General features: G+C 51.0%; 1 protein-coding gene across 2 annotated transcripts; it reads left to right on the top strand.

Annotated features, from left to right (window-relative positions):
- Window positions 1-596: 596 nt before the first annotated feature.
- Window positions 597-10,405, top strand: LOC144273583 (signal-regulatory protein beta-1-like). 2 transcript variants are annotated; one of them, XM_077832234.1, is made up of 6 exons: window positions 597-897; window positions 3,100-3,444; window positions 7,127-7,243; window positions 7,347-7,368; window positions 7,846-7,888; window positions 9,932-10,405. In XM_077832234.1, exons 1-6 carry the CDS (start codon window positions 825-827, stop codon window positions 10,067-10,069), a joined length of 738 nt encoding a protein of 245 aa, XP_077688360.1. In that variant the 5' UTR covers window positions 597-824; the 3' UTR covers window positions 10,070-10,405. The 2 variants fall into 2 exon arrangements, with proteins under 2 accessions (XP_077688360.1, XP_077688361.1); XM_077832235.1 differs by having other exon boundaries at window positions 7,142-7,243.
- The last annotated feature ends 4,378 nt before the right edge of the window (window positions 10,406-14,783 follow it).

Raw genomic sequence — 14,783 nt, forward strand, 5'->3', positions numbered from 1 at the left:
CATCTGAGTGGGTGGAAGTCACTTGGCCACTCACAGCACCTGCACCGTGTTAATGGGCCAAGGAGGTGGGGTTGGATCTGGATTAGGTCTAGGCTGGGGTTGGGGTTGATGGTGGAGATCTTATGAGATCCGTTTTTCTCTGGAGAGCCAAACCTGGGCCATGAAACGGGCCTTTTCCTGTTTTGGATCCAATGCAGAACTCACTGCAGGAGCCAGGAAGGTCTTGTGGTTACGGCACAGGTGAGCTGGGTTCTTTCACCATATCTGCTACGGAGTCACCTCGTGGGACCTGAGGTAAATCACTTACTATCTCTGGGCTTCTGTCTCCAGTGCTGCAGTGGGGAAAGCAGCACCTTCCTTTTCCTGCCCCTTGTCTGTCTCGGCTTCTTAGGCAGCAGGTTCTGTGCGGTAGGGACTGTCCAGTACCAGTGCCTAGCACAATGGGGCCCAGACACTGTTGTGTCCTCTAGCACCCTGTAAAAATGATAACGAAGAAGTAAATGGATGGAGTGATGAACATGAGACCCTTGCCTTGAAGGGGTTTGGATCTGAGATACCACTTCAGGTCCATGCCTAGTGTTAAAACTGTATAAACATTCCCTCCCCATGTTTTAACTCTTCGTGAATTTGGGCACAGCCAGTTCTTTTCCTGAGCGATGGCTCAAGCAGCAGGGCAGGCTCTGAACGTGTTAATTACGCATGTGCCAGTTGTTTCTGTTTCCTGTTGTGACTTCTCATTTTCCTTTGCCAGCTGAGCTGGCTGAGCTCAAACCATTGTTGTTAATCCCACAGGGCTGACTGGTCTCCAACCTACAGCCCTGTAAATGGCTTTCTGCATGTCGGCGTGGCTTCAGCTGCTGAGCTTGTTGCTGGGTGTCTCTTCCATGGACAAGTCAGGTGAGTACAAAGCGGGCAAGCGATGTGGGCTTTGCAATACAATTTGGCTGGGCTAAGGAGCAGAGAAAGAAATCAGCCAGTTAGGGATCTCCGTGCAGGGGGAAGACAGAGACAGATAACTATTTATAATAAAGAGTGTGTGCGTGTGTGTGTGTGTAAAAAAAAGTCCCTGTTTGATGGTTTCCTCTCCCTCCCTTCCCCTTTTGCACGTTACGTGTCTTTTCGGGTTATAAGCTCTTTGGAGCGGGATCGTGTCCATGTGTTTCTACAGTGTTCAGCTGCGCCCGTCTTGACTGGGTCCTCTGAGCACTGGGGTAACAAAAGTGTTTAAAATAACCGCAGAGCATTTACCCACACGGGGAGGCTGGGATGCAGTGTTGCAAGGTGAAAGGTCTTTCCATGTATTTCCCAGTGAATGGGACTCAACTCTGCAAAAACATCACAGTTCTTGGACTCTTTCCCAGGAGCTCCTCTGCAGTTTTCCTCCAGGTACATGCCCACAGCACAGACCAGGCAGCACACGCATGTCCTGCGCACTTTCCTTGCACCCAGCCCTGCACTGCTGTGACCTCCCTCCTGCAGAGCTGGGCTGCATGGAGTCCCGGCAGAGCTGCTCCCATATTGCCTGCTCGGTTTTACAGCAGAGCACCGAGAGATGTCAGTCCTGGAAGAGCTGCTGGAACCCAGCTTCTTAAACAGCAGCAGACCCTGGACAGAAAACTCCTGAAAACCATTGTACTTAGAAACGAGTCCTCCCCGCCTCTTCCCGCATTTGCTGCCTCTCCGGGGGCTTATTCCCTCTCAGCGAGATCTGCAGGGGAACAGGGTCTTGGTCTGAGCAGAGATCTGACCCGTCCGCTTCCCCCTCCCCTCTCCCTTTGCCATCACAGCTCTGATGATCTCCCAGCCCAGCTGCTCCCAGTGGGCAATAACCAGCAATAACGCATGACCTCTTCAAGAGACAAAGTTCCTGCTTTCGTGCGACCACCCCGAGTTTATAAATAAAAAAAGGGGAAGAGAAATGCACAGCCATAACTTGCAGAGTCTCTCTGCGCGGAATGTGGTTTCCAGGTTTGCATGTTCGGCACAAGCAACACGAGGAGCCAGTTTTGCCGCGGCGGAGCAGGTGTCTTCACCAGCATCCAGCCAGGAACATGGCAACGCACGACCTGCCCCAGACTCTGCGCCGAGAGAACCAGACTCAGCCCCTTTGCCCTAACAGCCATGGGATGTGCCCAGGGTGGCTCTCTGAATTCTTTCGATGAGGCAGGGGAAAGGGCAGGCTTTGTTCTGCCCCCAGCAGCACTAACCCCAAACATTGTGGATCTTGAAGGATCCATCGGAGACCGTGGCCACCAGCCTCCAAGCTCAGCGGCTTCATGCCGACCCCAGGGCTTTCTTCAGCCCTCCCCAGCCCCTGGCAGCACAGCTCCCTGGGAACCCCACTGCCAAGGCTGCCTCGGCCCCACAGCTGCTCCCCGGATGCCCATAAGGGCTCGATGCCATGGAGCGAAGCTCCAGAAGACGGTGCATGGGGGCTGCTGGGCAGCGTTGCCACAGGGTTTGGGGGGACATAATCCCATTGGATCTAAGGGCTACCAATCCCAACACAAGCCAGTTCAAGAGCAGAGTCTGGGCCTGTGGGCCAAAGCATCCAGCCAGCCTCAACAAGGCATCTGATAGGGCATGCAAATTGTGCACTCCCCCTACCCACCACCCCCACAAATCTTTGCACATGCAGTCCCGGAGTTGTGCACATGAATTGGGTAATTTGGTGCCCAACCACCCATCTGCCAGGGCAAACGCCCATCTGTACCTGCTGATTTCAGACATGCCAGCGTGGAGGCCCAGGCTGGGAATTTGCCCCGGGGTTGTAACTTGGTTTTTGTTTACAGCACAAGGAACATTAAAGGTTCAGGTGGGAACAACCCCCCATCTTGATTTCCCGGGACTCAGCAAGGTGAGGGGTTTAAGTAGGCTGGAGCAGAGTGCCGGGAGGTAAACGGTTAAACCCAACAGACGTCAGAGTGCCCAGATCTACTGAGGGCTTCCGAAACCATGTCTCCCGTTCCTCGTGGGTGGAGAGGAAAGTCTCACCGACCACGCTGGGAGAACTGTGCAAATAATACACAATATCAGGAATAATAACAACGCATTACCCCTGTCGTTAACTAAAACCCTCCCACTGTCTCTGCGCTGCAGGGGCCGGGGGGGCCGAGGAGTTCCGGCTGCTGCAGCCCCAGGACGCCGTGTCGGTGTCCGCGGGAGAGACTCTCACTCTGACCTGCTCTGTGACCGGGGTCGCTCCAGCAGGAGGCGTGAAGTGGTTCAAGGACTCGGGCGGGGGCCGGCAGCTCGTTTATGCAGACACGGGATCATCCCCCCGGGTGACGCGGGCTGCGAATGGCTCTGACACAGACTTCACCATCCGCATCAGTGACACCCGCCCCGCGGACGCCGGGACCTATCGCTGTGTGAAGTTTAAGAAGGGGTCGGGAGCCGATGGGGAGATCAGATCCGGCGCGGGCACGGCCGTGACTGTGAGCGGTGAGGGCGAGCTCCCGTCCCAGCCACACGCCCCTGCCCCCCGGGGGCTGGGACCAGGGCGGGGAACAAACCCAGCTCAAACTCTTCCTGCCCATTCTGTTAGCTATTCTTGTAGCTGTAACATGCCTTGTGCGGTAGAGAAGACACCGGATTCAGCAGTAACAGAGATAAGGATGAATCTCAGCAAGGCTGCAGGACGCAGGCACCCCCTGCGGTTCTCCAGCTTCCAGACTAACACAGCCCGGGCTGCCCAGTGTCACCACGCAGCGCCCCTGGATCCTGGCCTGGGTTTTTAACGTAGATTCCAAGGCCAGAAGGGACCTTTGTGTCTAGTCTGACTTCCTGTATAGCACAGGCCAGAGAACTGCCCCAAAATAATCCCTAGAGCGGATCTGTTAGAAAAACATCCCAGTCTTGATTTAAAAATGGTCAGTGATGGAGAATCCTCACAACCCTAGGGAACTTTTCCCAGTGGTTAATTACTCTCACTGTTAAAAGAACAGGAGGACTTGTGGCACCTTAGAAACTAACCAATTTATCTGAGCATAAGCTTTCCTGAGCTACAGCTCACTTCCTCCAATGCATTCAGTGGAAAATACTTCCGATGAAGTGAGCTGTAGCTCACGAAAGCTTATGCTCAAATAAATTGGTTAGTCTCTAAGGTGCCACAAGTACTCCTTTTCTTTTTGCCAATACAGACTAACATGGCTGCTACTCTGAAACCTCTCATTGTTAAAAAATGTACGCCTTATTTAGCTTCAACTTCCAGCCATTGGATCATGTTCTACCTTTCTAAACTGAAGAGCCCATTATTAAATATGTGTTCTGCAATGTAGGTACAGTACTTATAGAATATGATCGAGCCATCCCTTAACCTTCTCTTTGTTAAGCTACACAGATTGGACTCCTGTAGTCAATCACTGTAAAACAAGTTTTCTAATCCTTTAAATAATTCTCCTGGCTTTTCTCTGACCCCTCCCCAATTCATCAACATTCTTCCTGTAGTGTGGGCACCAGAACTGGACACAGGATTCCAGCAGCAGCTGCACCAGTGCCAAATACAGAGATAAAATAACCGCTCTACGTCTACTGGAGAGTCCCCTGTTTATGCATCCTAGGATCTCATTAGCCCTTTTGGCCACTGCATCGTGCTGGGAGCTCATGTTCAGCTGATTAGCCACCATGACCCCCACATCTTTTCCAGAGTCCCTGCTTCCCAGGTTTGAGTCCCCAGTTGTGTGAATGTGGCTTCGTTCTTTGCTCCTAGATGTATATATTTGCATTTAGCCATGTTAAAAAACATTGTTTATTTGTGCATAGCTTACCAAGCAATCCATATCGCTCTGTATCAGTGGCCCGGCCTCTTCATTATTTACCATTCCCCAATTTTTCTGTCATCTGTTCACTTTATCAGTGGTGATTTTATTTTTTCTTTCAGGTCATTAATAAAAATGTTTAATAGTGTAGGGCCAAGAACTGATCCCTGGAGGATCCCTCTAGAAACACACTCTTTCAATGATGACTTCTGGTTTACAGTTACATTTTGAGACCTATCAGTTAGCCATCTTTTAATCCACTTAATGTGTGCCATGTTAATTTTATATTTTTCTAGTTTTTCAATCAAAATATCCTGCATCAAATGCCTTACAGAAGTTCAAGTATATTACCACTATTACCTTTACCAAACTTGTAATCTCATCAAAAAAAGATACTAAGTTAATTTAACAGGATTTATTTTCCATAAACCCACATTTATTGGCATTAATTATATTACTCTCCTTTAATTCTTTATTAATCAAGTCCCATATCAGCTGCTCCATCATCTTGCCAGGCATCGATGTCAGACAACAGGCCTATAATTACCTAGATCATCCTGGGGACCTTTTTTAAATATTGCACAACATTAGCTTCCTTCCAGTCTTCTGGAACTTCCTGGGTGTTCCAAGATTTATTGAAAATCAACATTATTGGTACAGTGAGCTGCTCAGCCAGCTCTTTTAAAACACTTGAATCCAAGTTATCCAGACCTGCTGATTTAAAAGTATCTGACTTTAGTAGCTACTGTTTAACATCCTCCAGAGACACTAGTGGAATGCAAAGAGTGTTGTCATATGACATGACTACATGATATGTTTTTTCCCCAGTATAGAACAGAAATATTTATTGAACACTTCCGCCTTTTCTCCATTATTACTGATAATTCTACCATTTTCAAGTAATGGATTAGTTCCATTGTTAGGATTCTTTTTGTTCCTAATATATTTTAAAAACTCCTTATTGCCTTAACTCTGCTGGTCATAGATTTTGCCTTGTATCCCTTTGCTTCCCTTATCAATTTTCTAAAATTCCTAGCTTCTGATTTATATTCATTAGTATCAACTTTCCTTTTCTTCCAATTGTTTTATTTATATAGATATAGATAAATAATAGCTGCCTTCACTGCCTCTTTAAACTAGGTAGGTTTTTTAACCAACATGGCCTTCTTCATCAATTGTGGCTTTTGGGGCATCTAGTCGAGTGTTCTTAAACAATTCCTAATTATTCACTTTTTTCTGATTAAATTCTTCCTCCCACATGATTTGGCTCATAATTATTTTCAGCTTTTTGAAACTGGCCCTTAGAAAGCAACATTTATATATCTATATCACTTGTCTGGACTTTGTTCTGTTTGCACATCATAAATATGATCAAATCATGACGGCTTGTACCTAAGATACCATTGTTTTTTAGTTCTGTGTTCAGTTCCTCTTTATCTATCATGACAAGGTGTAATATAGAATTCCCCTGTGTTGGATGCAACACTTTTTGTGTTAGGAAATTGTCATCTATAATGTTTAGAAATTCCAAGGATGTTTTAATACTGGCAGTATGAGACCCCTAGCATATGTCACTCAAATTGAAGTGCCCCATCCTGTTCCCTAGTATAATTTGGGGGTCTGTAGCAGACTCCAATTAATACCCCATCTGGTGCTTTACCTGTTAGGACATTGATCCATAAGCATTCAAAATCATTTTCTTCTAAGTTATCAGTGAAACAGGTAATGCCATCTTTGATATAGAGTGTCACACCCTCTCCCCTTGTGCCCATTCTGTCTTTCCTAAAGAGGTTTCAGAGTAGCTACACTGACCATTTCCATCTCAGCTGATTGGTTCCCTGGATTCAAATTCAAACCCTCGGCCGTTACAGGAGCAGGGCCTGGATCCAGTCCCAAAGAGACACAGTCACCCCCCAACAGGGTCTCACAGCTGATATCCTGGAGAACCCCAACGACCAGCCAGCCCAACCCCTCCTGGGCAACCTCATGATCCCAAGCTTCCCAGGGATCACCATATCGATGCCAAACTTAGTGTGGACACCCAATCAGCATCGCCCACTGCAGCCCAGAACTCCTGAGCTCAAGCAATCCGCCGGCCTCATACATTCCTAAAGAGGTTGTAACTGTTGATTTTAACATTCCAATAGTGTGCATCCTCCCACCAGGTGTCAGTAACACCACCTAGATCAAATGCATGCTCATAAAGGAGCCATTCCCATTCCTTTTTGGTACCCAGGCTCCTAGGGAGTCCTGGAAGGTGACTGTGGACCGTGCTACAGAAGCATGGCAGACAAACTCACCAGTCAGTTATTTATGCACTGCAGAATGGTCTCTGCCAACCCCTGAATTGCAGCTTGTGCCTCTAGGTTTTATTTTCCCAGATCGCCACCAGGTTGCTGTGTCTGCTGCTGCCGGGACAGTCTGTGTCCTCCTTGTCGTTTTAGTCCTTGTCTCCACTTACTTCTTTGTGAGAAAGAAGAGAGGTGAGTGCAGCATTTCAACCAGCCTGTTCCATTTACTCCAGGGCTATTTGCTGGTCCTAGCATGACTAACTGACCTCGTTGTTTCTTTCCTCTGCCCATCTAGGCAGGAGCCCCTCCACAGCCAGGTCTGTATAAAGCTGGTGTTAATTCAACAACTCTTAGTCAAACTAACTCAGTCTCACCTGTTCTCTCTCTGTCTGACCCAACAGCCTCCTGGCTTAATTCCCTCAAAGCATGTTGTGCTGTAAAAGATCTTTTTATCCATAACACTTTGCTGTGTCTGCTTATTGTGACTGGAATTCTACCTAAAGCCGGACTCTAGTAGTTTGTATCTGCTGGGACTAGGTGTTTCTCTGGCACCTGTTACCTTGGTATTTAAGAGCCCAGCAAAGCAATATAAAAAGCAAGCGCACAGAATATCCGCCTCCAAAATCACCCCTGAATACAAAGCCGATTTCATGTCTGGCCAAGAACCCCAGCCAAACTTCCAGGGCCAGATTCTGTCCCTGGGATGGACTCAGCTCCTTTTCTTCTACACAGTTCAGTTCTTGGGGGGGCAAAATCCTCTTATCTGTGTCTAATTAGGATTCTCTTTCCCACAGGTCTCAGACTCCCTTTCCGGATACCACGAGGACTCAGAGCCAGGTATGACATGATGCTGATACAAAGGGAGAGTGGCCCTCTTGGGCACGTCCACAGTTCAAGCTAGGCGTGTGGTTCCCAGCTTGAGGAGACGTAACCTGCACTGGCTCGGATCAAGCTTGGGTGCTAACACCAGAGTGTAGCTGCTGCAGTGGGAGCAGTGGGAGAGGCTAGCTCCCTGGGTACACACTTGTCTAAGACCTAGGCATGGTCTCAGGGTGGCCATGCCCGTGGCTTCACTCTTGCATGAGTGTGTCTCCTCGACCCGGGAATCGCACCCGCAGCTTTAAGTGGAGACTTACCCCCAGCTGCATTGGGCCTCCTCACTGCTTCCTAGGATCAGGCCCGCAGGGTTTTGGCCTGATGCATAGGGGCTGGGGGGGTTTGGTCCTGTTCCCAGGATGTCTGAGGCTGCACAAAACCCAATGCAGCAGCCCCAGCAGGGGCGCAGGGGCCCGGCTGCTCCCCTTTTGACCTCCCAAATGGGTTCACTGAGCGGCCCAAGAGGCCATCTGGGCTGTCACTTTCCAGCTTGCACCACCTCCCAGCAGTACGCAGAGGCACTGGCCAGGGTCTCCTCTCACTGGTGGAAGGCGGGAGTAATTCCACTGAGGCCAACACAGCGACACCAGTGTAACCGGGGGAGAGTCAGGCTCATCGCCCCATCGTCGCTGTTAGAAACACCGGGGTCACAGAGTTCCAGGCCAGAAGGGGCCACCAGATCGTCCAGCCCAACCTCCCGTATGGCACAGGCCACCAACCCCCAGCACCCGCACGCTGACCCAGCAGCCCCCTGGAGACAGGCAGAGGATAGAAGGGACCACGGTAATTCCCATGGAAAGAGAAGTCAGTAACATGGGGCCAGGCTCTGTGCTGTGCACAGCGGGAGCAACTGCGGCAAGGGGGCTGTTCTGCATGCACCCTGTCACACCCTCCCCCTCCCCTGGGATGTCCCAAAAGTGGGGGCTGTGAGGGGAGAGAGCGTAGGGCCACATGACAGCAGCCTTACGCGCTATGCCTAGCTGGGGGACATGCCCACCGGGGGCCTCTCTGGCCCTGTCTACACTGCAATCAGGTGTCACTGCGGCACGTCGACAAACCCGAGCTAGCTCGCTAACAGTAGCAGTGTGGCCATGGTGGCACGGATGGCAGCATGCCGCCCTGGGGACCCGGGTACATGCTCAGGTGGCAAGCCCAGCCCACCCTCACGACACAGCCATCTTGACAAGCTGTTTGGATGAGAGCTAGCTCAGGATGCCTACACGTGCTGCAATCACAGCTCCGACCGCTGCGCAGACGTACCCACGGCCATCCTGACGACTCCCAGACGTTACCAGTAATGGGGCTGCAGCGGGGAGCAGCACCAGGCCCAGGAAGGGGTCACGTTGATTTTCCTGGCTTGCATTGGAATCAGAGTTTAACCCCTTCCTGCCCCTGCTGTTGCTCAGACACAGGGAGATTTTCCAGCCTGTGGCTACTTCCCCCGTGGCACACTGCAGCTTGGGTGGTGTTTCAGCCGCTGGGCTCAGGGTCCTGTTGGGGTTTCTCTAGAGCCTCCGCGTTCTTTTTTTAAACCCTAGCGTCTGAGTGTGTGACTCACTGGCAGCCCAGCTGGCATTAACCCCTTCGGTGCCAGGCGTGGACTGTACCCAGAGAATTCGGGAGCCTGCACGCCGTGTGGGGATGTTTTATTGAACGGTGCAGCATCCAGCACAAACCAGGGCACACAAGGACCGCTCTGGTGGCTGTATGTGCTGCGAGCAGAGAGGGGCTGAAGAAATAAACTGCTTGGAGGGCAGGGGGAGGAAACTGGTCAGTTTGGGCTGACAGTAACTTTGCAATCTCTCCGCTTTTCCTCCTCTCTGCTCTTTGGGTGCAAAGCTGCACAACAGCGGGCCAGGGAGTAATTAAGAGGGATAAGAAGAGGGCAGTTTGTTCTTATAAACACAGGGATGCCATACCGTGCACGTGCTCATGCATAACTCAGGGCGTACATAGCGCTGGCTGCTGTACCCAGGAACCAATTCATGAACCCTTTCTTTTTAGCCCAGTGATGACAAAGACCCAGACGTGCTCTACGCTGACCTGCAGCACTCGGCCAGGCTCCAGCAGCCCAAGCAGAGCGCCCCAGAAGAACATTCTGAATACGCTGCCATTAAGGTAACCCCGGCCATTGCCACGTAGAGGGAGAAGGCAGCGTGGCTCTGGGCAGCCTCGGAGAAAGACTTAAAGAGCTGCTGTCGGAGAAGGAAGCTGCAGCTCTCTGCCGGGCACAGCGAGAAAGGAGAAGTGAGGGCAGGTTCTAAAATTCTGTCATCCGAGTCACACAAGGTCTTCCCCGTGGGGGGCCCGGAACTGACACAGCGTCTCTTGTTCCCCCTGGCACTTTGTTTCGATTTCGCTGTCAGCGTGGGTGTGACTCCGAATCGGGGGAACTCATGACCTGGAAAGTCAGCAGCCACCTGGCATGTTCCTGTTTTCACAAACAATTAAAGATTTCAATTATATTCTCTCTAAACAGAGCCAACGGCGATTTGCCCTGTGAAATCATAGAATCATAGAATCACAGAATCATAGAATATCAGGGTTGGAAGGGACCCCTGAAGGTCACCTAGTCCAACCCCCTGCTCGAAGCAGGACCAATTCCCAGTTAAATCATCCCAGCCAGGGCTTTGTCAAGCCTGACCTTAAAAACTTCTAAGGAAGGAGATTCTACCACCTCCCTAGGTAACGCATTCCAGTGTTTCACCACCCTCTTAGTGAAAAAGTTTTTCCTAATATCCAATCTAAACCTCCCCCACTGCAACTTGAGACCATTACTCCTCGTTCTGTCATCTGCTACCATTGAGAACAGTCTAGAGCCATCCTCTTTGGAACCCCCTTTCAGGTAGTTGAAAGCAGCTATCAAATCCCCCCTCATTCTTCTCTTCTGCAGGCTAAACAATCCCAGCTCCCTCAGCCTCTCCTCATAAGTCATGTGTTCTAGACCCCTAATCATTTTTGTTGCCCTTCGCTGGACTCTCTCCAATTTATCCACATCCTTCTTGTAGTGTGGGGCCCAAAACTGGACACAGTACTCCAGATGAGGCCTCACCAATGTCGAATAGAGGGGAACGATCACGTCCCTCGATCTGCTGGCTATGCCCCTACTTATACATCCCAAAATGCCATTGGCCTTCTTGGCAACAAGGGCACACTGCTGACTCATATCCAGCTTCTCGTCCACTGTCACCCCTAGGTCCTTTTCCGCAGAACTGCTGCCTAGTCATTCGGTCCCTAGTCTGTAGTGGTGCAATCTGAGCCGCGGCCTTTGAACGGATGGTATCGGAGGCCAGCACAAGAACTGCGCCTGTGATTTCTGAGGTTCCTCTTAGGAGGAAGTCTTCTAAGGGTGGGACACACACATAGGGCTGACTTCTCTTTTTCCCAGGGGTCCTCCACCCCCAGGCCCCGCCCCCACGCCGCCCCTTCCTGCCCAACATCCGTGGGGGCTCCTGGCTGCAGTCCAAAATGACAAACCAAACAATCCTGCAGCCCACAAAACAGCCCGGGCTCGCCCCGCGCAAGGCAAATCGCCCTTGGGAAGGGAGGCTGGGTTTCTAACCCCTCGGGCGTCTGGGGGGACCCTGGGCTCTCGGGGAAGCAAAGCAAACTGGAGATGGCCCCTCTACCTCTCCAGAGGATCCAGCAGCAGAAGCTCTTCAGCAGCTTTCCTGACCCACAGCTCCTTCTCAGAGGGGTTTGGGAGCTCCAGCCCTGCTTTCCTCCGAGTGCCAGCCTGCACCGGGCTTGGATCCCCCCTTTTGAGGGGCTGCCCCTCTCCAGGCTTGACAAGCCACAGCGGTGGCTGGTGTGGGCCCAGAGGAGCTCTTTAACCCCATCCTGGCAGGGGAGGGGGCCGGGAGAACCCATCCTACCACAGGGCAACTTGGTCACCGTCTGTACGTACCTACAAGGGGAACTCATCGATAAGCAAGGGCACTTCAATCTAGCAGATAAAAGTATAACACAACCCAACGGCTCGAAGTGGAAGCTAGACAAATTCAGACTAATACATTTTAACAGGGACGTTTTAACATTTTAACCACTGGGACAATTTACCAAGGGCCGTGGTGGATTCTCCGTCACTGGCAATTTTAAAATCAAGACCGGATGGGTTTTTTTCTAACAGATCTGCTCTGATTCAAGCAGGAATTAATGCAGGGAAGTCCTGTGGCCTGTGTTACACAGGTCAGACTAGATGACCACAATCAAACCTTCTAGCCTTATGACCTAGGAATCATAGGCCTGGTCTACACCTAAAAATTTGATTGACCCAGCCCCATCACTCAGGGCTGTGAAAAATGTCGCGCCTTGTGTGACGTAGTTAGGTCACCCTAAGCCCCACTGTAGACGCAGCTTCATCTTCTGTCGGCCTAGCTCCCCCCCTCGGCAAGGTGGATTATATACATCGATGGAAAGACCCCTCCCATCACGGTAGGGAGCGTCTACACTACGGTGCTGTAGACACTGCCCTACCGAGAGGCTAGACAGCCAGCATGACTAAAGGAACTCTGCACCAGGGGACGGCCCTTTTGAAGATGATGAAGGGGGCTGCTAAATTGTGCAGGACCTTCCATTTCAGGGGATCAGCCCCCCAGTTTGAAGGTTTCCTGGCACCTGTGGGAGCCCGCGGTGTTTTCGGCACTTTGGAGAGGAGGGTTGAAATAGTCACTGAAGGGAAATGATTCCATAATGAAGGGCTGGATGGGGTTGTGCTGGTGCAGCCCCTAGCGAGGGATGGCATGAAGCTGCACTGCCCGGCCAGGAGCAGTGGGAGGCATTCTGCCTCATGGGGCCAGATCCTGAGCTGGTATAAATCAGGGTAGCTCCACTGGCTGCAGTGAAGGCCCAGAGCAGTTTGCAGATGCTCAGCGGCTGCGTCCCAGCTGCCTTCTTTGCAGGGTGCAGCGAAGTCCCGCATGCCCAGACAGCTCCGTTGGTTCATGCACAGATGGGGCAGAGTCTTGGCATTATCTGCACCAGGGGAACAAGGAGGGAGTAACCCCTGCACACGCCAGGGCTGTAATTTTCCCTACACTTACATAAGCCAGGGAAGGGGGTGGGGATAAACGTCCTTCCGCCGCCCACCCCCTCCACGCCCCCATCTAAGGGCTAGGCACCATCTGGCCCTGCATGATTCATTTTCATAGCGAACAGCAGATTTGGATGAAGGATACGATTTGAAACAGACACAGATTCATTAGGCCTGATGCTCTTCTCACTTACCCCAGGGAAACCCTCACCCCCTTGGCTTCAGTGGAATCGCTCCTGATTCACCTCGGCGTAGATGACATGAGCGTCAGGCCCTGTGAGCTAGGACTGCGGGTGGTGCTAGATTGTGTTCTCATCACAGAAGGGAATGGATATGATTCCAGTGTACCCTCGAGCGGCCTGCTCTGCTCATTAGTGTCAGGAGTAAGAATGGCCTGAGAGTTTCTCTGTATGCAAATGAGGGGCAGGAAATGATAGGGGGAGTTTACATGCATAGTGTCTGAACAGGTATCCAAAGAGGATCACCCGGCACCAAACAAGCATCTTCTGTAGCACAGAGATTAGACTAGTAATAAATGCGGATCTGAACCCTACAGCACCTCTGCACAAGACAGAGCTGAGCTCCTTTTTCTTTCTGGCTGTGTATAAACGAGGCAGAATCCGGCGCAGTGCTCAGGGAACATGCCAGCGGCATTTGTAACCCTCGGTGCGTCTGAATTTTGTATCCATTTCCAGAAAGATTGTTTAAAACAAATACTAAAATCGCAAGCCCCAGCCGGCATCCAGGGTTTGCAGATGACTGCTTTGAGAGCACATAGACGGAGCGAGGACTCGAGATGAGTAGATCGTGTTAAGCCAGGTTCTTTCCTTGGCCTCACTCACAGACCGCCCCTTTCCATTCAATACTCGGAAACGCTAATGCCCTTTCACAGCCCAGCAAAAAGACTATCAAATTCAGCCTCCTACTGGTTCCTGTCTAATAAGGGGCAAAATAAACTCTCCATCCCCAATAGCAAATAGAGACTTAATTAATATAAGAGCTCCCTCTGGTGGTTAACAGGGAAAGTGCTTTCCGTACCCTGGCTGTCTGCCTCTTTTTATGGCGCTTTTGCTACTTAATTGTATTAGAACTGTCCTCGTGTAACTTGGCCTCTCAAGCTGCCTTTCCAGCCTGTAGCTCTTAATCACGTCCAAAGCCTTCTGGAGCATTCAGCTTGTGTAATATCATGCGTTTAATAAAGCGTCTTCCTCCCAGAGAATCCCAACGCGCTTTGCAAACAGCAGGCCAAATCCCGAGCGGTGCGGGGCCTTTGCAGCTCCCAGGAATGTCGACGGTAGTTTTGAGAGCTCAGCACCCCTCCAGATTGGGCCTGCTGTCAATGAGCATCATGTAAGGGAGCATCTGCTTAGCAGCGCACTGTGCATCGCCCCCCAGCAGCATGGGACATTCATACGCTACGGGGTCAGGCTCTCAGAGGCTACAGGGATCGCGCAGGAAGGAGAGACATAAGGGGAGGAGGTTGTTGCTTTACCTTGCAAAAGTAAATTTCCTGATTCACAACTTCATCTGACTTTTTTTAAGGCAACCGAACATATTGATTAGCCTCTCCCTTGTTCACCATCCAACCCCCTGGGAACAAGCTGATGGCTTTGCACTGCCCCCAGCTCCTGGAGCCATGCAGATAGGAGGGGCAAGTGCTCATGGTGTCTGTAACACTACAGCCGTCCGCACAACGCATATACACTCTGCGTGGGGCTGGGAGCTGGCCATGCCCCCAAGGTGGCACAGTCTAGCCCCTGGAGCCTTGGTGCTAATTCATTGCTGATGATCTTAGCAAAGGTACCCAGGTTTCCATGGCTCCCA

The sequence above is a fragment of the Eretmochelys imbricata genome, chromosome 13 (genome assembly GCF_965152235.1).
Source record: "Eretmochelys imbricata isolate rEreImb1 chromosome 13, rEreImb1.hap1, whole genome shotgun sequence".
Lineage (NCBI taxonomy): Eukaryota > Metazoa > Chordata > Testudines > Cheloniidae > Eretmochelys > Eretmochelys imbricata.

Coding starts and splice junctions, on each gene's coding strand:
- LOC144273583 (XM_077832234.1), top strand. CDS start 825: ATGGCTTTCTGCATGTCGGCGTGGCTTCAGCTGCTGAGCTTGTTGCTG. Junction 3,445..7,126: donor CACGGCCGTGACTGTGAGCG/GTGAGGGCGAGC, acceptor TTGTGCCTCTAG/GTTTTATTTTCCCAGATCGC. Junction 7,369..7,845: donor AGGAGCCCCTCCACAGCCAG/GTCTGTATAAAG, acceptor TCTTTCCCACAG/GTCTCAGACTCCCTTTCCGG.